This window comes from Dendrobates tinctorius, unplaced genomic scaffold (assembly GCF_039654945.1).
Source record: "Dendrobates tinctorius isolate UK_male_01 unplaced genomic scaffold, ASM3965494v1 ptg000019l, whole genome shotgun sequence".
Lineage (NCBI taxonomy): Eukaryota > Metazoa > Chordata > Amphibia > Anura > Dendrobatidae > Dendrobates > Dendrobates tinctorius.
In genome coordinates, this window is record NW_027361687.1 from 7,188,488 (window position 1) to 7,211,378 (window position 22,891).

The following is a 22,891-nucleotide window of genomic DNA, read 5'->3' on the forward strand; positions in this document are numbered from 1 at the left end:
TCGCTAATGTGCCCACGGAGGTGGTTGGAATTGTATTGGGTCGAGTGGTCAGGTAGAGTGGGCCCTTTGTTGTGTCATGCGGACGGTACCTATTTGTCTCTTTTTCAGTTCATCGTGGTCTTGAAGAAGGGATTGTTGGATCTTGGTCTCCCCCCTGGTATGTATGGGTCCCATTCTTTTAGGATCGGGGCTGCTTCGGAGGCTGATAGTCTTGGTTTGGGTGCCGAGGCAATCAGAATTGGCAGGTGGAGATCTGATCGTTATTTATTGTATGTTCGGCATTAATTATGGTTGTTGAATGTTAAGGAATTTGTTTGCATATTCTGTTATGTTTTTTCAGGTGGCGACTAGTGTTGAGCGATACCATCCGATACTGAGAAATATCGGATTGGATCGGACCGATACACAAAAAGTATCGGGTATCGCCAATTCCGATACCGGAAGTCCCATGCAAGTCTATGGGACAGAAATATCGGAAGTAAAAAAAAACCCTTTCTTTCCTTGCACATCCAGTTCGGGAGGGGGAAAGAGTGTGGGCGGTGGGTGGGCGGACAATGTGCGTGTCTGTGTGTGCGAGCGGGGTCTGTACGGGCCTCTCGGGGGTCTATGCGGGCCTCTCGGGGGTCTGTGTGGGCCTGCCGGGGCCTGTACGGGCCTCTCGGGAGTCTATACGGGCCTGCCGTGACCTGTACGGGCCTCTCGAGGGTCTATGCGGGCCTGGACGGGCCTCTCGGGAGTCTATGCGGGCCTGCCGGGGCCCTGTGCAGGCCTGCCGGGGCCTGTACGGGCCTCTCGGGGGTCTATGCGGGCCTGCCGGGGGTCTGTGCGGGCCTGCCGGGGGTTGTGTGTGTGTGCAGGCATCATCCGATTGGACTACAAGTCCCATCGGGCGATGCCTGCTACAATGACAGTGATTGACACATTAGCCAATGATGGGACAGTAGTAGCCCCATCATCTGGCTAATGTGTTGAATGTAAAAAAAAAACAAAAAACAAAAACATACATACTACATACATACTGCATTCATACAACATACATACATACTACATATATACTACATTCATACAACATACATACTACATACTACATACATACTTCATATATACTACATTCATACAACATACATACATACTACATACTTCATATATACTACATTCATACAACATACATACATACTACATTCAAACAACATACAATACATACTACATATATACTGCAATCATACAACATACATACATACTACATACTTCATATATACTACATTCATAGAACATACATACATACTACATGTATCCTACATTCATACATACATACAGTACATACTACATTCATACAACATACATACATACTACATATATACTACATTCATACAACATACATACATACTACTTACAATACATTCATACAATACATACATATAGACATACAGTACATATAACATAGAGGACATACTCACCACCACTTGTCACTTTGTTCCCCGAAGCCAGTGTCATCTGTAAAAAAATATTGAAATAACAAACAAGCGATATACTCCCTGATCCGCAGAAATCCACGAGTGTCCCATGACGATCTCCCGTGGAGAGCAGCAGCATCAGCTGATGCCACCGCTCTCTATGGGCCCAAGGAATACAATGACGGGAGGTAGGTATCCTTCCACACTGTATTCCTCCGCCACTGTAAAAAAAGTCCCTAGCCTCACTTTTGGCATTGCTGTGTGAGAAGGTTCCCACACAGCTTTTGCCATAAAGTGTGACTAGGGACTTTTTTCTACAGTGGCGGAGGAATACAGTGCGGAAGGATACCTACCTCCCGTCATTGTATTCCTGGGGCCCGTAGAGAGCGGTGGCATCAGCTGATGCTGCTGTTCTCCACGGGAAATCGTCGTGGGACACTCGTGGATTTCTGCGGATCAGGGAGTATATAGGTTATTTGTTATTTTAATATTTTTTTAAAGATGACACTGGCTTCGGGGAACAAAGTGACAAGTGATGGTGAGTATGTACTCTATGTTATATGTACTGTATGTCTATATGTATGTATTGTATGAATGTATGAATGTATTGTATGTAGTATGTATGTTGTATGTATGTTGTATGAATGTAGTATACATGTATGTATGTTGTATGAATGTAGTGTCATGATCTCAGTGCGGGTTTGACTCGCACACGTGGGGTTAATGTTTGGAACCAGTGCTGATGACTGGCATTTCTGAGGTTAAAGGTTGTGAACCCGATGCAGGCTTACCTGCACACCTGGGGCTATGATTGTGGCCTCTCCCAGGTTCTGGGGGAGGCTTCTTATAGCCTCAGGACGCTCCCATCCCTGTCAGTTATACTCTTGCCCTTGGCATTGTGTGGTGACCCCTGAGTGTGTCTGTGCTGTGTTCTGGTTACTTGATTCTCTGTGTATGACTGTCAGTTATAATGTCAGAGACACCGCACTACACTTGCTCATAGAGCCAGTGCGCGTGTCCTGAGTACAGAAGCAGTGCTAAGAGTTACCTGGGGAGCAGGGCAGCAGAGGTGACAAAGCGTGCTTCAACTATTAGTGTCAGGGTCCAATCAGCGCTGGAAAGTAAAGAGGCACGGGACCTGCGGACACTGAAAATGAACAAGCTTGCACGGGACCTATGGTCATGTGACTGCAAGGGGGCGTGGCTTAGCGTCCTGCTTTCAGATATGACAGGACACCATACAACAACTCAGAGTCAGGCAAAACGGAGGTCACAACAGTATGGGCAAATGAGGCATACAAATGATTTTCTCTCAGCCTTTGGAGCACAGTTCGTACATGTTCCAAATGAGAATACTTGTCGGGGGAATATATCAAAATATCATTTAAGTAGATAACGACAAAACGACCAATGAGATCCGAGAATACCACGTTGATGAAATTCTGAAATATGGCAGGGGCGTTGGTAAGACCAAACGGCATGACTAAATTTTCAAATAGTCCCTCGGTCGTGAGGAACGCGGTTTTCCATTCATCCCCCTCTTGGACCCTTATCAAATTACTGTACGGAATACGTACCCCCTTCCGTTGATTCCCGATTTATGTAACCAACTATCAGGGGCAAAGTGGTTTTCTAAACTGGACCTTCGGGGGGCATATAATTTGATAAGGGTCCGAGAGGGGGATGAATGGAAAACCGCGTTCCTCACGACCGAGGGACTATTTGAAAATTACTCAGTATCGGAATTCCAATACAGCGAATATCGGCCGATACCCGATATTTGCAGTATCGGAATGCTCAACACTAGTGGCGACCCCTTTCTGACCTGGATATTTGGACACTCGTACGTGTATTGGGGGGCGCTACGAGCTGACGCAAGGCCGGATGGTATGCAGTTGGGCTTTAGGAGGGAGCAGGTGGTGATTCGTTGGTTGGGTTTTCGAGGTATGGTGTGGAGTAGGGTGCTCCCAGAATTTTGTAAGGCCACTCGTCTTGATAGACCTCCTGACATTCTTGTTATACATGTGGGTGGTAATGATTTAGGGGTTAGGCCTGTGAGGGAATTAATCAGGGACATACGTTTCAACTTTCTGAGGTTGTGGACGTTTTTCCCGAATGTGTTGACCGTGTGGTCAGATATTGTACCCAGAAAAAAGTGGAGGCAGGCGATGTCTTTCAAAGGGATTAATAGGGCTAGGGTGAAATTAAATCGAGCAGTATCTGGTTTTGAATCTAGGAAAGGAGGTATTAGTGTTAGGCATTTTGAATTGGAATCGGGTGTCCGTAATTTTTGGTTGGATGAGGGGTTCATTTAAATTCAATTGGAATTGATTTGTGGGCATTGGCGATACAGGAGGGGATAGAGAGGGCGTTGGTGGCTTTGGGGCACTCACGAGCCAGAGGTGGTCAGGGCTGTTCATGGTTGGCAGGGGGTGGGGTTCTTGGAGTTGACGAGGATTGGTCGGGGAAGGAATTGGAAGTAAAATTTGCGGCAGTTTAAAATGGTATGGGGTGGATCTAGCTTTTGGTTATGGGCTCTGGACAGGGGTTTTTACTTCGGGAACTCTGGTGGTTAGTCTCCCGGAATGGTGTTACGGTGCCCTCGAGCTGGGGATGGACGGCTGAGGGTAACATGGTGGTCGAGTTTTCCCATTGGTTTTTGGCCAAAATGTTTTTAGCCGGATCTTTTAGCTCCAAGAACCCTCCCCTCATAATTTTACATTATGATTACCGTATTTTCCGCTTTGCAAGATGCACTTTTTCCCCCAAAATCTGGAGTGAAAACGGGGGTGCGTCTTACAAAGCGGACATGCCTTACCTAGGCTGTGATCGGGGGTGTCCGGCGGTTGCTGGCAGGTGCTGCAGGTGTCTCCGGTGCCGCGTTGTGTACCCGTCGATGCCCGGTTCCCTGTGTGCCGGTAAAAAAATGGCCGCCGGCGCGTGCGCAGATGGGATCTCGGGACCCAGTTCTCGAGAGATAAATTTGAAATCTCATCTCTCAAGAGCTGGGTCCCGAGATGCCATCTGCGCACGTGCCGGCGGCCATTTTCCCTGGGTTCCCTGTGTGCACATGGTGGTGCCGGTAAAAAAAAATGGCCGCCGCACATGCGCAGATGGGATCTCGGGACCCAGTTCGAGAGATGAGATTTGAAATCTCATCTCTCGAGAGCTGGGTCCCGAGATCCCATCTGCGCACGTGCCGGCGGCCATTTTCCCTGGGTTCCCTGTGTGTGCGTGGTGGTGCCGGTAAAAAAAAATGGCCGCCACGCATGCGCAGATGGGATCTCGGGACCCAGTTCTCGAGAGATGAGATTTCAAATCTCATCTCTCGAGAACTGGGTCCCGAGATCCCATCTGCGCACGCGCCGGTGGCCATTTTTTTTACCGGCACCACAGCGCGCGCATACAGGGAACCGATGAAATACTGTGGCTCTGGCCTGTCAAACAATGTCGGCAGAGCCCCGGGCACACAACGCCGCACCGCTGGGCACCGGAGGCACCCGCAACACCGGCCAACAACCGCCGGATAAGCGGAGAAACCTGGCAGCAGCACAAGACCCTGCAGCAGCAGCAGCAACGGCACACATCGGAGCCCCCCTCATCCCTGAATGCGGCCTGCAGCATAACTTCTCACCTGCCTCCTCCAGCAGTGTGTAATGATCACGTGTGACTGGACACAGCGCCTCCAGCAGGGCGAATTTATGACACACGTGATCCTGGATACAGCCCCTCCAGCAGGGCGAATTTAAACAATAATGGGACGTGCAGCCGGATACACCGCCTCCAGCTGGCGAATTTAAGAAATACACATAGAACTGGATACCCCGCCTCCAGCTGGCGAATTTAAAGAATAAGGGTAAACACAGGGAACAATTACAGTGGTGGGCCCTGCGATAGGGAAGGGGGGACGTGGAGACCTCCTAAGCTCCCCTGAGCCAGAGTCCCTACACTCCTAACATTCCCTATACAGGCTCCTCACCTGTCGCCGCACGCGTGCCTAAATACCCTAGCTCGCCCTAAACCTAAACCCTCACTAGGGAATAGGTCAGTGCGGAGACTAATCCCACCACTGCACTAGAACGCACATAAGGAAAGTTACAAACAGGGGAAACAGAAAACTTAGCTCTCTCTGTGCTAAAGCTCCAGCACAGAGTCCAGCGACAGACTGCAGCCTTCCTCCTGAATAGCTGCCAAGAACTCCCTTCTGTGACTCCTTCCACACCAGGACTCAGATTGAGCTGAGCACTCTCTTCAGCTCCTTCCACCACCAAGGTTGGTTGCAAATGAACAACTATCACCAACGATGATTGCATACCCTGAGCACACCTTTATAGGGTGTCACACCTGATACATAATTAAGTGAACATTAACCTAAACCTAAGGTGCGATACCATACCCCACCACCGGGCAACTTAGAATGAACGACACCACGTGTGATAATTCTAATGGCCACCGGGGGCTATCACGACACACTTTGGAACCAAAGGAAAAAAAGTTCACTTAATGCATTTAATACCGCCAGATCCAACACTGGATCATGACAGTACCCCCTCCTTAATGAGGGGCCTCTGGACCCTCAAGACCACCCCTCCTTAGGGAAACCCCTACAGCGGGGACGCCCAGACCCTGAGTTCACCCCACCCTCACCTGAATTCAGATTTATGACAAACACGCAGCTGGTAATGGCAATAAAGTTAATTTTGGAGGCACCACTCATCTCCACAGCGCCGACCTGGGGAACGAGTTTATGTATGTGTATGTTTGTTTGTTATGAGCTGATCAGGCTCCACAACACACTTCCACAATATGTTTTTTGGTGGCACCCATACACGCTCGTTCACACACAGGTCCGGACCTGAACGTTTATTGCACACATTCGCTTGTCATAAAACTTGGTGAACTCATTCTGGACCTGATAACAGAGGCGTCCCCCTGTGTCACCACACTCACACCCCCGCATTACACCATAGGGTACACCACCCTCCAACCCTTTCCACCACGAGGTCTGCCCCTCACAGGGTTTGCTAGTGGCGAGGGCTGGAACTTGCCCCTACTCCCCCGCCGCACAATCGCTGCTCTCACTGGAGAGGAAGGGGTCCCCTGAAGAGAGACGGCAGAGACAGTGGTCTCAAGGCAGCAGCCCCCACACGACTGCCCCCAGCTGACTACTTCCCTAGCTCGCCAATCTATCCCCGGGTTGTGTTTTTTCAGCCAAGGGAAGCCTAAAATGATAGGTACTGGCATTCCCTCCAAGATGTAGCATGACAAGGACTCCTCATGATGTCCTATACGCAGATGGATGTTTTCTACGACTTGGGTAAGGCTCCCCTGACTCAGTGGAACAGAGTTAATGGCCTGGACGCTTATAGGTTGGGCCAGCGTCCTACACTTCAGGCCATGAGTATGGACAAAATGAGCATCCGCCAGACTGACTCCTGCTCCGCTGTCCACAAGCACCGGTACCACCTCCGGTACCCCGCCAGCTAACACTTCTGCTGACATAATACCTTGGGAGGGCAAAATGGAGGAAATGTACACTCCCTGGTTGCCTCCCTCCAAACGACCAGGGGTCTGCGGCTTCTGAGATGACACAGATATTTTGGCACGTAATGGGCACGCCTTAAGGAAATGACCAGTCTGCCCACAGGAAAAACATGCCAACCCCACTCCCTGAACCGTAGGCAGGCCTGAACACAACCCAACCCCTCCTACTTGCATAGGTTCGTCCGGAGACTTGGCACGCCCTGGGCAGATTCCCATGAAATGGCCCGGCTTCCCACAGGAAAAGCATACCCCCCCACCACGGCGAACCCCAGGCAACCCCCTATATGTACCAACAACACCGGGTTGCCTGGGTTCCACCAACCGTCCTGGGGGGTCCTCACCCCCGGAGAGGACTACAGGGGGCACAATTTTCTGTATGTCTTTCCCTAAGGCGTCTATCCACCAGGATGGCGAGGGACATGGCGGCCTCCAGCGACCTGGGGGCGGCGTACTGCACCAGAGTGTCCTGCAACTTAGGAGACAGACCCTGCACAAATTGACTCCTAAGTGCAGGGTCATTCCACTGAGTGTTAGTGGCCCATCTCCTAAACTCAGAGCAGTACTCCTCAGCAATCCGGGCTCCCTGTTTACACCTACGGAGTCGGGATTCTGCCAGAGAGACGCCATCAGGATCCCCATACACAAGCGCCAAAGCCGCAAAAAACTCGTCCACGGACTCTAAAGATGGTGAATCGTCCGGCAGGGAGAAGGCCCAGGATTGGGGATCCCCCTTCAAAAGGGACATAATGATTCCAACCCGTTGCTCTTCGCTCCCTGAAGAACAAGGGCGCAGCCTGAAATATAATTTACAGGCCTGCTGAAAAACCAAGAATTGATCTCTCCCTCCAGAAAGCCGGTCTGGGAGAGATATCTTGGGTTCTGGCTGAGCCTGTGCCTGAATCAAACCTCCAAAGCCCACCAACAGCTGCAGTTGCTGCACCATCTCACCGCGCAGCCCCCTAATCTCTTCAGTAAAGGTCTGCAGAACCTGGGTAAAGATTTGCATTAGGTCCATAGCTCAGCAGAAAAGAAAAAATGTTAGGGTTGGTGATAATGTAATGATCACGTGTGACTGGACACAGTGCCTCCAGCAGGGCGAATTTATGACACACGTGATCCTGGATACAGCGCCTCCAGCAGGGCGAATTTAAACAATAATGGGACGTGCAGCTGGATACACCGCCTCCAGCTGGCGAATTTAAGAAATACACGTAGAACTGGATACCCCGCCTCCAGCTGGCGAATTTAAAGAATAAGGGTAAACACAGGGAACAATTACAGTGGTGGGCCCTGCGATAGGGAATGGGGGACGTGGAGACCTCCTAAGCTCCCCTGAGCCAGAGTCCCTACACTCCTAACATTCCCTATACAGGCTCCTCACCTGTCGCCGCACGCGTGCCTAAATACCCTAGCTCGCCCTAAACCTAAACCCTCACTAGGGAATAGGTCGGTGCGGAGACTAATCCCACCACTGCACTAGAACACACATAAGGAAAGTCACAAACAGGGGAAACAGAAAACTTAGCTCTCTCTGTGCTAAAGCTCCAGCACAGAGTCCAGCGACAGACTGCAGCCTTCCTCCTGAATAGCTGCCAAGAACTCCCTTCTGTGACTCCTTCCACACCAGGACTCAGATTGAGCTGAGCACTCTCTTCAGCTCCTTCCACCACCAAGGTTGGTTGCAAATGAACAACTATCACCAACGATGATTGCATACCCTGAGCACACCTTTATAGGGTGTCACACCTGATCCATAATTAAGTGAACATTAACCTAAACCTAAGGTGCGATACCATACCCCACCACCGGGCAACTTAGAATGAACGACACCACGTGTGATAATTCTAATGGCCACCGGGGGCTATCACGACACACTTTGGAACCAAAGGAAAAAAGTTCACTTAATGCATTTAATACCGCCAGATCTAACACTGGATCATGACACAGTGAGCCTGGGACCCCGCTACACCGCAGCCACCAACCCCGGTAAGCAATAAGATGCAAGGATTATAAGAGGCACCACCATTTTATTAAAAAATATTTTTTTCTTATTTTTCTCCTCAAAATTTGTGGCGCGTCTTATAATCCGGAGCGTCTTATAAAGCAAAAAATATTATTGCTTATTGTTACATGTTATTGTTTGTTAATAAACTTGGCCGTTGTGGCCAAAAATTATCCAAAGAATTCAAGTTGTAGCGTGTTTTATTTTAGGTGCGGGAATATCGGTGGGAGTGGGGATCGGATTGTAAATGGCAAAGGGAAAAAAGCTGTACTCGCCATATGCGGTCAAGATGGGGGCTGGGGTAGGGCACAGCCTGAGGGGAAGCCCCCCCATGACTGCAATGGGCGGGAAGTTTTTTTCAACTATGTTGTGGTCTCGGTGACCTGAATGGCTGGGATGGGGTATGGGAGGAGTTTTGGGTGGGGGAGGCCCGGAGTAGTGGGAAGAAAGTGCGGGAAAACTGCAATCTACCTCGGGGAGCAGGAACTGGAAGACCCACCAGTCTTCAGACTAGGGGGTTACAAACAAAAAAAAAAAAAAAAGGAGGGCTGAAGGGATCGAAAATGAACGGGCGGTATGTGAGGATAGCACAGGTGAATAGGTGGTTTATATGTATAGTTTTGTGTTTCTATCGTCACAGTGGCTAGGTTGGCGGGGGTGGGGTTCTTGGAGTTGACGAGGATTATTCGGGGAAGGAATTGGAAGTAAAATTCCCAGCAGTTTTAAAATGGTATGTGGTGGATCTGGCTTTTGGTTATGGGCTCTGGACGGGGTTTTTACCTCTGGAGCTCTGGTGGTTAGTCTCCCGGAACGAGAGTTACGGTGCCCTCGAGCTGGGAATGGACGGCTGAGGGTAACATGGTGGTCGAGTTTTCCCATTGGTTTTTTGGCCAAAATGTTTTTAGCCAGATCTTTTAGCTCCAAGAACCCTCCCCTCATATATTTATATTATGAATATACACTCACTGGCCACTTTATTAGGTACACCATGCTAGTAAGGGGTTGGACCCCCTTTTGCCTTCAGAACTGCCTCAATTCTTCGTGGCAGAGATTCAACAAGGTGCTGGAAGCATTCCTCAGAGATTTTGGACCATATTGACATGATGGCATCACACAGTTGGCGCAGATTTGTCGGCTGCACATCCCTGATGCGAATCTCCCGTTCCACCACATCCCAAAGATGCTCTATTGGATTGAGATCTGGTGACTGAGGAGGCCATTTGAGTACAGTAAACTCATTGTCATGTTCAAGAAACCAATCTGAGATGATTCGAGCTTTATGACATGGCGCATTATCCTGCTGAAAGTAGCCATCAGATGTTGGGTACATTGTGGTCATAAAGGGATGGACATGGTCAGCAACAATACTCAGGTAGGCTGTGGCGTTGCAACGATGCTCAATTGGTACCAAGGGGCCCAAAGAGTGCCCAGAAAAAATTCCCCACACCATGACACCACCACCACCAGCCTGAACCGTTGATACAAGGCAGGATGGATCCATGCTTTCATGTTGTTTACGCCAAATTCTGACCCTACCATCCGAATGTCGCAGCAGAAATCGAGACTCATCAGACCAGGCAACGTTTTTCCAATCTTCTACTGTCCAATTTCGATGAGCTTGTGCAAATTGTAGCCTCAGTTTCCTGTTCTTAGCTGAGAGGAGTGGTACCCAGTGTGGTCTTCTGCTGCTGTAGCCCATCTGCCTCAAAGTTCGACGCACTGTGCGTTCAGAGATGCTCTTCTGCCTACCTTGGTTGTAACGGGTGGCAATTTGAGTCACTGTTGCCTTTCTATCAGCTCGAACCAGTCTGCCCATTCTCCTCTGACCTCTGGCATCAACATGGCATTTCCGGCCACAGAACTGCCGCTCACTGGATTTTTTTTCTTTTTTGGACCATTCTCTGTAAACCCTAGAGATGGTTGTGCGTGAAAATCCCAGTAGATCAGCAGTTTCTGAAATTCTCAGACCAGCCCTTCTGGCACCAACAATCATGCCACGTTCAAAGGCACTCAAATCACCTTTCTTCCCCATACTGATGCTCGGTTTGAACTGCAGGAGATTGTCTTGACCATGTCTACATGCCTAAATGCACTGAGTTGCCGCCATGTGATTGGCTGATTAGAAATTAAGTCTTAACACACAGTTGGACAGGTGTACCTAATAAAGTGGCCAGTGAGTGTATATTATTGCTTATTGTTACATGTTATTGTTTGTTAATAAACTTGGCCTCTGTGGCCAAAAATTATCCAAAGAATTCAAGTTGTAGCGTGTTTTATTTTAGGAGCGGGAATATCGGTGGGAGTGGGGTTCGGATTGGAAATGGCAAAGGGAAAAAAGCTGTACTCGCCATATGCGGTCATGAAAACTTTCGAAGTTCAAAAACTGCAGAAATGTAACAGATGCTCAATGAGGAATAAGTGAAATACTGGTGCGATCTCTTGTAGGATCCTGGGAACACGCTTTCAATGTAAATGATACCAGAGAAGAAGACTTCCATGTGGATGAGAACACAGTAGTGAAGGTTCCGATGATGAGCAGACGAGGAGAGTATCTCACTGGTTATATACCTGAGGCGGGATGCACAGTGGTCGAAGTCCCCTACAAAGGAAACACCTCGGCATTGTTTTTCTTACCAGAGATCGGGAAACTGTATGATGCTGAAAAAGCTCTTCAGAATTCAGGAGATACAGTGTTCAAAGTAATGAAATCAAGGTAACAATATCTATAGGATTTCATTGCACACATTCACTATGTACAGAACTGACTTCACATTATATTTATATTCCAGAGCTGCACTCACTATTCTCCTGGTGCAGTCACTGTGCATACATTACATTACTGATCCTGAGTTACATCCTGTATTATACTCCAGGGCTGCACTCACTATTCTGCTGGTGCAGTCACTGTGTACATACATTACTGATCCTGAGTTACATCCTGTATTATACCCCAGAGCTGCACTCACTATTCTGCTGGTGCAGTGACTGCGTACCTACATTACTGTTCCTGAGTTACATCCTGTATTATACCCCAGAGCTGCACTCACTATTCTGCTGGTGCAGTCACTGTGTACATACATTGCATTACTGTTACTGAGTTACATCCTGTATTATACCCCAGAGCTGCACTCACTATTCTGCTGGTGCAGTCACTGTGTACATACATTGCATTACTGATCCTGTGCTGATCCTAAGTTACATCCTGTATTATACTCCAGAGCTGCACTCACTATTCTGCTGATGCAGTCACTGTGTACATACATTACATTAGTGATCCTGTACTGATCCTGAGTTACATCCTGTATTATTCTCCAGAGCTGCACTCACTATTCTGCTGGTGCAGTCACTATGTACATACTGTGTATGGTGCCGGAGATGGCGGTACGTGTACACACTGCATACCACGATCTCAGGTGCCATACTTACCTGACCAGGAGGAGCGTTGCCGCGGTGCTTTTCTTCGGCCGGAGACCGGGGCAGGAGTGCTGTTGGAATCGCGCATGCGCATAGCGTGATCCGGCTCCATTTTACTGAAGAAACGTTTGCGCGTGTCTTTAGCATATGGCGCCAGACAGCGCTATGGGTATGCGCATACTCCGGCGCCACACTCATTCCCCGGCCACCAGCAGAATGTGACAGCGCTTGAGCACAGGAAAGAAGGGTGAGTAGAATTTTTTTTATGTGTACAGTTTAATAGGGGTGAGGGGGACTATACATATCAGGATAAGGGGGGTGAGGGGACCATGCATACCAGGAAAGAGGGTAGAGGGGACCATGCATACCATGAAAGGAGGGTGAGGGGGACCATGCATACCACGAAAGAGGAGTGAGGGGACCGTGCATACCACGAAATAAGGGTGAGGGGACCATGGATACCATGAAAGAGGAGTGAAGGGACCATGTATACCATGAAAGAGGAGTGAGGGGACCATGCATACCACGAAATGAGGGTGAGGGGACCATGCATACCACGAAAGGGGAGTGAGGGGACCATGCATAACACAAAAGGGGAGTGAGGGGACCATGCATACCACGAAATGAGGGTGAGGGAACCATGCATACCATGAAAGGGAAGTGAGAGGACCATGCATACCACTAAAGGGGGTGAGGGGACCATGCATACCATGAAAGGGGGATGAGGGGACCATGCATACCACAAAAGGGGAGTGAGGGGACCATGCATACCATGAAAGGAGGGTGAGGGGACCATGCATACCACGAAAGGAGGGTGAGGGGACCATGCATACCACGAAAGGGGAGTGAGGGGACCATGCATACCACGAAAGGAGGGTGAGGGGCCATGCATACCATGAAAGGGGAGTGAGGGGACCATGCATACCATGTAAGAGGAGTGAGGGGACCATGCATACCACAAAATGAGGGTGAGGGAACCATGCATACCATGAAAGGGAAGTGAGGGGACCATGCATACCACTAAAGGGGGTGAGGGGACCATGCATACCATGAAAGGGGGATGAGGGGACCATGCATACCACAAAAGGGGAGTGAGGGGACCATGCATAACACGAAAGGAGGGTGAGGGGACCATGCATACCACTAAAGGGGGTGAGGGGACCATGCATACCATGAAAGGGGGATGAGGGGACCATGCATACCACAAAAGGGGAGTGAGGGGACCATGCATACCATGAAAGGAGGGTGAGGGGACCATGCATACCACGAAAGGAGGGTGAGGGGACCATGCATACCACGAAAGGAGGGTGAGGGGACCATGCATACCATGAAAGGGGAGTGAGGGGACCATGCATAACACAAAAGGGGAGTGAGGGGACCATGCATACCATGAAATGAGGGTGAGGGAACCATGCATACCATGAAAGGGAAGTGAGGGGACCATGCATACCACTAAAGGGGGTGAGGGGACCATGCATACCATGAAAGGGGGATGAGGGGACCATGCATACCACAAAAGGGGAGTGAGGGGACCATGCATACCATGAAAGGAGGGTGAGGGGACCATGCACACCATGAAAGGAGGGTGAGGGGACCATGCATACCACGAAAGGGGAGTGAGGGGACCATGCATACCACGAAAGGAGGGTGAGGGGCCATGCATACCATGAAAGGGGAGTGAGGGGACCATGCATACCATGAAAGAGGAGTGAGGGGACCATGCATACCATGAAAGGGGGATGAGGGGACCATGCATACCATGAAAGGGGGATGAGGGGACCATGCATACCACAAAAGGGGAGTGAGGGGACCATGCATACCACGAAAGGAGGGTGAGGGGACCATGCATACCACGAAAGGGGAGTGAGGGGACCATGCATAACACAAAAGGGGAGTGAGGGGACCATGCATACCACGAAATGAGGGTGAGGGAACCATGCATACCATGAAAGGGAAGTGAGAGGACCATGCATACCACTAAAGGGGGTGAGGGGACCATGCATACCATGAAAGGGGGATGAGGGGACCATGCATACCACAAAAGGGGAGTGAGGGGACCATGCATACCATGAAAGGAGGGTGAGGGGACCATGCATACCACGAAAGGAGGGTGAGGGGACCATGCATACCACGAAAGGGGAGTGAGGGGACCATGCATACCATGAAAGGAGGGTGAGGGGCCATGCATACCATGAAATGGGAGTGAGGGGACCATGCATACCATGTAAGAGGAGTGAGGGGACCATGCATACCACAAAATGAGGGTGAGGGAACCATGCATACCATGAAAGGGAAGTGAGGGGACCATGCATACCACTAAAGGGGGTGAGGGGACCATGCATACCATGAAAGGGGGATGAGGGGACCATGCATACCACAAAAGGGGAGTGAGGGGACCATGCATACCACGAAAGGAGGGTGAGGGGACCATGCATAACACGAAAGGAGGGTGAGGGGACCATGCATACCACTAAAGGGGGTGAGGGGACCATGCATACCATGAATGGGGGATGAGGGGACCATGCATACCACAAAAGGGGAGTGAGGGGACCATGCATACCACGAAAGGAGGGTGAGGGGACCATGCATACCACGAAAGGAGGGTGAGGGGACCATGCATACCACGAAAGGAGGGTGAGGGGACCATGGATACCATGAAAGGGGAGTGAGGGGACCATGCATAACACAAAAGGGGAGTGAGGGGACCATGCATACCATGAAATGAGGGTGAGGGAACCATGCATACCATGAAAGGGAAGTGAGGGGACCATGCATACCCCTAAAGGGGGTGAGGGGACCATGCATACCATGAAAGGGGGATGAGGGGACCATGCATACCACAAAAGGGGAGTGAGGGGACCATGCATACCATGAAAGGAGGGTGAGGGGACCATGCACACCATGAAAGGAGGGTGAGGGGACCATGCATACCACGAAAGGGGAGTGAGGGGACCATGCATACCATGAAAGGAGGGTGAGGGGCCATGCATACCATGAAAGGGGAGTGAGGGGACCATGCATACCATGAAAGAAGAGTGAGGGGACCATGCATACCACGAAATGAGGGTGAGGGAACCATGCATACCATGAAAGGGAAGTGAGGGGACCATGCATACCACTAAAGGGGGTGAGGGGACCATGCATACCATGAAAGGGGGATGAGGGGACCATGCATACCACAAAAGGGGAGTGAGGGGACCATGCATACCACGAAAGGAGGGTGAGGGGACCATGCATACCACGAAAGGAGGGTGAGGGGACCATGCATACCACGAAAGGAGGGTGAGGGGACCATGGATACCATGAAAGGGGAGTGAGGGGACCATGCATAACACAAAAGGGGAGTGAGGGGACCATGCATACCATGAAATGAGGGTGAGGGAACCATGCATACCATGAAAGGGAAGTGAGGGGACCATGCATACCACTAAAGGGGGTGAGGGGACCATGCATACCATGAAAGGGGGATGAGGGGACCATGCATACCACAAAAGGGGAGTGAGGGGACCATGCATACCATGAAAGGAGGGTGAGGGGACCATGCACACCATGAAAGGAGGGTGAGGGGACCATGCATACCACGAAAGGGGAGTGAGGGGACCATGCATACCACGAAAGGAGGGTGAGGGGCCATGCATACCATGAAAGGGGAGTGAGGGGACCATGCATACCATGAAAGAAGAGTGAGGGGACCATGCATACCACGAAATGAGGGTGAGGGAACCATGCATACCATGAAAGGGAAGTGAGGGGACCATGCATACCACTAAAGGGGGTGAGGGGACCATGCATACCATGAAAGGGGGATGAGGGGACCATGCATACCATGAAAGGGGGATGAGGGGACCATGCATACCACAAAAGGGGAGTGAGGGGACCATGCATACCACGAAAGGAGGGTGAGGGGACCATGCATACCACGAAAGGAGGGTGAGGGGACCATGCATACCACTAAAGGGGGTGAGGGGACCATGCATACCACGAAAGGGGGATGAGGGGACCATGCATACCACAAAAGGGGAGTGAGGGGACCATGCATACCACGAAAGGGGAGTGAGGGGACCATGCATACCACGAAAGGAGGGTGAGGGGCCATGCATACCATGAAAGGGGAGTGAGGGGCCATGCATACCATGAAAGGGAAGTGAGGGGACCATGTATACCACTAAAGGGGGTGAGGGGACCATGCATACCAAGAAAGGGGGGTGAGGGGACCATGCATACCACAAAAGGGGAGTGAAGGGACCATGCATACCACGAAAGGGGGGTGAGGTGACAATTCATACCACGAAAGGGGGTGAGGTGACCATGCATACCACAAAAGGGGGGTGAGGGGACCATGTATACCAAGATTGGGGGGTGAGAGGACCATGCATACCAGGATTGGGGGGTGAGGGGGCCATACATACCAGGATTGGGGGGGTGAGGGGGCCATACATACCAGGATTGGGGATGAAGTGTACCATGCATACCAGGATGGGGGAGGGGACCATACATACCAGGATAGGGATCAGGGGGTACCATGTATACCAGGATTGGGGGGGTGAGGGGACCATGCATACCAGGATGAGGAATAGGGTGCCATGCTTACCAGGATTGGGGGGTGAGAGTACCATGAATACCAGGATGAGGAATAGGGTGCCATGCTTACCAGGATTGGGGGTGGGTGAGGCTACATGCATACCAGGATAGGGATGAGGGGTGCCATGCACTCCAAGATAGGAGGGGGCAGCACATACCAGGATGGGAGACCACATACCAATAAAAATGCTCACCACGTGGGCGTAGAACGGGTTCATGGCTAGTATACAATATATACAGAAACAAACACTACTATACCCACAAATCACAAAGCCCAAGTTCGGTGCTTGCAGCCTTACTGTATACCAATCACAAAACAAAAATCTACAGTGTCAGCAGCAGCCCACCACCAGGAAAGGAGATGACCAAACTAGGGCACACTAAAAGAAAAGCCCCTCCAGAGGAGAGCAGCCCTACGTGTGCCCAGTCTCTCATACTCCAGAGAGTGCACCTTCACCAGGTCACCGAGTATGGTCCTAAACACATTGTCCACTGGGAGAATTTTCTGTTGTGTCGATACTAAGCACAGTGCATTCCACATGTGATTCCGAACCACTGTGCTAACTAGAAATAAGATGCAGCGGTCCCAACAACCAAGGTCTCTGAAGGCTCCATAGGCCCATTCTGCATAGGAGAGACTGGCCTGCCTAGACCAGCCAATGGAGGCTCCCACCCTGTTGTACACCTCTGTGTTGAAGGGACAATGAAGCAGGAAATAGTCCATGCTTTCCAGCAGGGTACCACAATGCTCCCAAGGACAGTTCCTTTCCTCAGAGCGGAACACTTCAGATTGTCCCTCACACACAGGTTCCCATGGAAGCAGCGCCAAGCCAAGTCCCAAAACTTCGAGGGGATCCTGATAGCATTCAAAAGATGCAAACCCACCCCAAGATCCCGACTTGGGCTAACCCTGAGCACCAGAGACCTCTGGAAATGGGTCAACAGAACCCTATTGTCAAGGAATTTCCTTGGCAGAGTCCTGATCCCCCACATTCTCAGACCCCACCAGCGAATTACTTTCAGAATCAAAGTAGCGTAAGCCGGAAGATGTCCATGCGGTGTGTGAAGATCCTTCACTTGCCCTCATGTCTCCCATTCCTGGAAGAAAGGCTGAAACCATTCCCTACAGGAGAATACCAACAGAGGAGCCCTCTCTTTCCAGAGGTTTGCAGTATTGATCTTAATGAAGGTATCCACAAGGAATACCACAGGGTTGACCATACCCAACCCTCCTAGTCTACTCATATGGTAAGTAACCTCCCTCTTGACCAGGCTCAGTCTATTCCCCCATAACAGTTGGAAGAACAAACTGTAGACCCGAGTCCAGAGAGACTCCGACAAGATGCACACACTGCCCAGATATATCAGTAAAGGGAGCAGGTAAGTTTTGATCAGGATCTCGTCCTCCCAGCCAGAGACTCTCATACTTATCCCAGTTGATCAAGGACCTAGATGCCTCTGAGTAGTGATCTACATCTGACATCAGCCACCCTGCCTCCTCGTGAGAGGAAGTAAAAATAGTGACATCATCGGCATATGCCACCACCCTCAGAGTGGCTTCCGGTGCTGTCAAGTCCTTCTCGATCCCAACCAACAGTCCACGATCCATCCTCCTAATAAGTGGGTCAATCGCAAACACGTACAGCAGCGGGCTCAAGGGACAACCCTGGTGAAAACCAGATCCAACCTCAAAAGAGCTTCCAATCAAATAATTCACAAGCGGCAAACTCTCTGCCCAACCGTACAAGGTTTTAAGCCAATCAACAAACCCCCCCTGCAGGCCATATCTCAGAAGGACAGACCAGAGGTACTCGTGATTAACCTGATCAAATGCTTTTGCCTGGTCCAGTGACAGAATGACCCCTTCCAGTGACCAGCCTTACCCTGCTCCACCGCCTCCCGGACACCGAGCACAGCACTAAATGTGCTGTGACCTGGAACAGAGCAATGCTGGGCCTCCGAAAGGAGTCGGGGTGCAAATTTCACCAGCCGATTTATCCGCACCTTTGCCAGAACCTTCCTGTCTGCATTGAGAAGCGCTATGGGATGCCAATTCTCAATGCATGATGGGTCCTTACCCTTTGACAAGATGATCAGGGCAGACCTCCTCACTGACTTTGGCAGAGTGCCTGAGGAAAGACACTCATTGAATACCTCTGTCAAAAGGGGAACCAAAGCATCCTTAAAGGTCTTATAGAATTCAGATGTTAAGCCATCTGGACCGAGCGATTTTTTTTTTTAGACAAGCCCGTCAATCACCAAATTAACTTCCTTTTCCCTGACCATCTCTGTCAAAACGTCAAGAGAGGGATCTACCCCTGGTTCGGGAACGGCTTCAGCCAGGAAAGCTGACATCCCAATCAAGATCTCTCTTCCCCAAGAGGTGCGAGTAGAAGGATCTGACAACCTCCGGGATCCCTGATCTGGATCGTCTCAGGGACCCCGTAGTGTCGACCAGTTCTGTAACCACTTTACTATTCACTGACATCTTGCAGTATCTGTAAGGGTCGGGCGAGCGGTATTTCCCGTAATCCCTCTCAAAAACCGAAGATGCGTGTCTATCATACTGACAACTCATAAGCAAAGATTTCACTCTGGAGATCTCCTAACGGCTACCTAAAGTTGAGACAAGATGCTTGAGTTTCCTCCTCAGACCCTGATACAGGCGGTACCTGTTTAGACTCCTTAGGCTCGAGAGCTGGCGGAAGAATCTTTCCACCCTTTTCTTGAACATCTCTCACCACTCTGACTTACTACTACAAAGATCCAGTAAGGGTACCTGGCTCTGAAGAAAATCCTCAAAGGACTGTCTTATGTCCGCTTCTTCCAAGAGAGATGAATTGAGCCTCCAAAAGCCTCTTCCCAACCGGAGGGTCTCTGTAGCATTCAGAGAAAACAAAATTAAACAGTGGTTGGAGAACTCCACCTCAACAACAGACACTGCTGAAGAGACTGCTTTCTCCTTTAAATAAAACATATCTATTCTGGACCGACAGTTACCTCTATAATAGGTGAACCCCTCATGGCCTGGGGTGTACCGAATGTGGACATCCACCAGGTAAGCCTCACTAGCTATACTATTGAGGGCGATGCTATCATAAGTCAGCTTGTCTCTGGAACCTCCTCTATCTCGGGGCCTCGTGACAGTATTGAAGTCCCCTCCAAAGACAACATGCCGACTTGTAAAAAGGTAGGGCTTGATCCTCATAAAGAGACACTTTCGGTCGGTCCCTTTTAGATTGGGGACCATAGATGTTAATAAGCCGGAGCTCTTGTCCCTTCATGAGGACATCTAAGATCAGGCACCTCCCCATTTCTAACTCAATAACCTGTCGGCATTCCGTCAGTGCGGTAAAAAGGACCACCACTCCGCTATACGGCTCGGCTGCAAGAGACCAAAAGGAGGGCCCAAATCTCCACTCCCTCTTGGCTTTAAACACGTATACCATGATTGGCAGTCTTTTCTCTTGCAAAAAGAAAATGTTAGCTTCAACACAGCTGAGAAAATGAAAGGCTGCAAATCTGGCTGTATTTGACTTTATGCTGGTGACATTAGTAGATGCCAGCGTCAATGGAGTGGGTACCGCCATCATTGGTAATTAAGTTACATGGCTTTCTTCTTCGCACTCCCCTTATCCTCTGCCTCAGAGGAGGAATCCTTCCCCCTCTTTAATGACACAGAGGTGTCCATCCCCATGTGGTTTTTCTTTTTGCCATCCTCGTCTCCAGACTCTGGACAAGTCCCTACCTCCAAGGACCTTAATTCCTAGAAGGAGACTCGGTACCCCCTGTAAGCTCCGCTGAAGCAGGAACCTCACCCTCAGCTTCCTCCTCAGAGGAAGAGATGTTCTCAAGGGCTTGGAACTGGTTAGAAAGACCAACCAGAGGGGAGTCAGTTTTTCCTTCCTTAGGTACCTTGGCCAGAGCAGGAGAAGATGTTTTATCTCCCTTCTTTCTCTTCTTTTTGGTGCCGAGCTTACACTTGTCCTCTAGCCACTGCCTATTATCCTCATCCATGCTTTCATAATGGGAGGATTCGGAGGCAGTGGCAGTTTCCTCCCTGTGGATCCTCCCGACCTCCTCATCCAACTCATCATCCCTCAGGGCCTTAGCAGCAGACTGACATCCAGGAAAGGGGTCACTTCAGTAGCCCGGAGCTCGCCCAGCTCCCTCTCCTGTCTACACTTGCTAGACACCTCAGATGGGCAGGCATCTTTTTATTGCTTTTCCTTCTTGGCCCCTAAGCTCCCCCACCCCTGCTAGTCCCTTCCCCAGACACAGAAAAAACACAGTACAACAAACGTGCAAAAATACTCTGCTGTAAAAAATATATAACAGTAATTCGTTTTTTGCAAAAAATGTATACAAAGCCACTTCACCAACGTCACGGTACACCCATCTAAAGTATTTAAAACCTGATCTTGTGAACAGTACCTACTGTATATGAGCAGGATTCAGAAAGGCGCTGCTGCCCGATGTGGACATGCTGTGCAAGACAGCTTTTTATGTGCATGTCTCACAAGAGAGGGGCGGGAATCTCCAAAAACTTGCATAAGCAAGAAACTAATAGATTAAAAACACATGAGACATGCACAAAAGTGAACAAGTCTGTAGGACAGTGTTCACACCACCCAAGGGCTGAGACACAGAAAAAACACAGTACAACAGACGTGCAAAAATACTCCGTTGTAAAAAATATATATAACAGTAATCAGCAAGTGCTAGTAAAAAGATTATAACAAAAACAAAGTATTTAGTTGATACGTTTTTTGCAAAAAATATATACTAAGCTGTCACGATCCCACCGCTATATCACGGATGGAGGCGCGCGACGTACTGCCAACACACGGCTCTCACAGGCACAGGGGGGCTTATCTAAGTTATCCCACCACTGGCACCAAGTGATAAAAAAACAGCAAGCTAGTCTTGCCCTAACAATTTATCGCAGGGGGGCTATTTTGGTTGTCCCACCACTGCCCACAATACTTCACGAAATGTTTCAGTTCCACTTTGGAACTCGCAGCTCTCCGGCGCCCCCCTCATCCTCAGGTCAGTCAGGGAACTACACCTGGGATAATTGGTCGCTGGCCGGCTGCTTTAATGAGGACTGGCCACCCAGCACGTTGCAGTGAGGAGAATACAAAATGATCTGGCCGCAGCCACCCAATTAGCTTATAAAATCCCTTCCATCACTCTCAGCAGTGCCCAGGGCCCAGATCACACTTTGCCGCCACCAGCTCCAGAGTTTCTTTGTTTAAGTTATAAGCTTAATAGAGGGGTTCGAAGCCAAACCAATTCAGTAGCGTAATTATTTTAAAGGCACGTAAGTTTGTTGTTTTAGAGCATGAAGACAGAGCTAATAAGGTTTATAATTTATTCGCAGAAGGCGGGCAGTGATTACACAGATAAAAGATGTTACAAAGTTGAGACATTAGATATGTACAATGCAAATATAAAATAAATGGAATTAACATAGAGATCAACACTTACAGTTGCTTAGATGGTCTTTAGGCTAACCATGTGGGGAGGCAGGGCCACATGTCTCCCTGCATCTGGAGTCATTTTGGCATGAAACCTCCTGGTCTAATAACCAATTTTGGGGAAGGGATACCGTATCCCTTTGGGTCTGTGACATCATAAAAGGGGCCATCTGGGGTTGGTCCTCCCCCTTTGCTTGGAGCTAGAATCTGACTACTAAACTTATAATGACTATATCTCGCAGAGTGTACCTCGTATAAACATGCATATGGTATAATTTTCTTTAGTTTCTCGGAGGGTATAAATCAAGACCAAACATGCAGTAATTATGTCACACCGTTTAGGAGAAATCCCATTCTCGGTTTCTGGGCATGCTAGAACCTTGAAAATTATGGGCCAGAATGCTGGTTTCATGCTG

General features: G+C 49.7%; 1 protein-coding gene across 1 annotated transcript in view; it reads left to right on the forward strand.

Moving 5' to 3' along the window:
• Window positions 1-22,891, forward strand: part of LOC141082766 (alpha-1-antitrypsin-like) — a 102,292-nt gene that overhangs the window by 14,279 nt on the left and 65,122 nt on the right. The window contains exon 3 of the mRNA XM_073566682.1: window positions 11,446-11,713. Coding sequence (XP_073422783.1) covers window positions 11,446-11,713 — 268 coding nt within the window. The remainder of the gene's footprint in view (window positions 1-11,445; window positions 11,714-22,891) is intronic.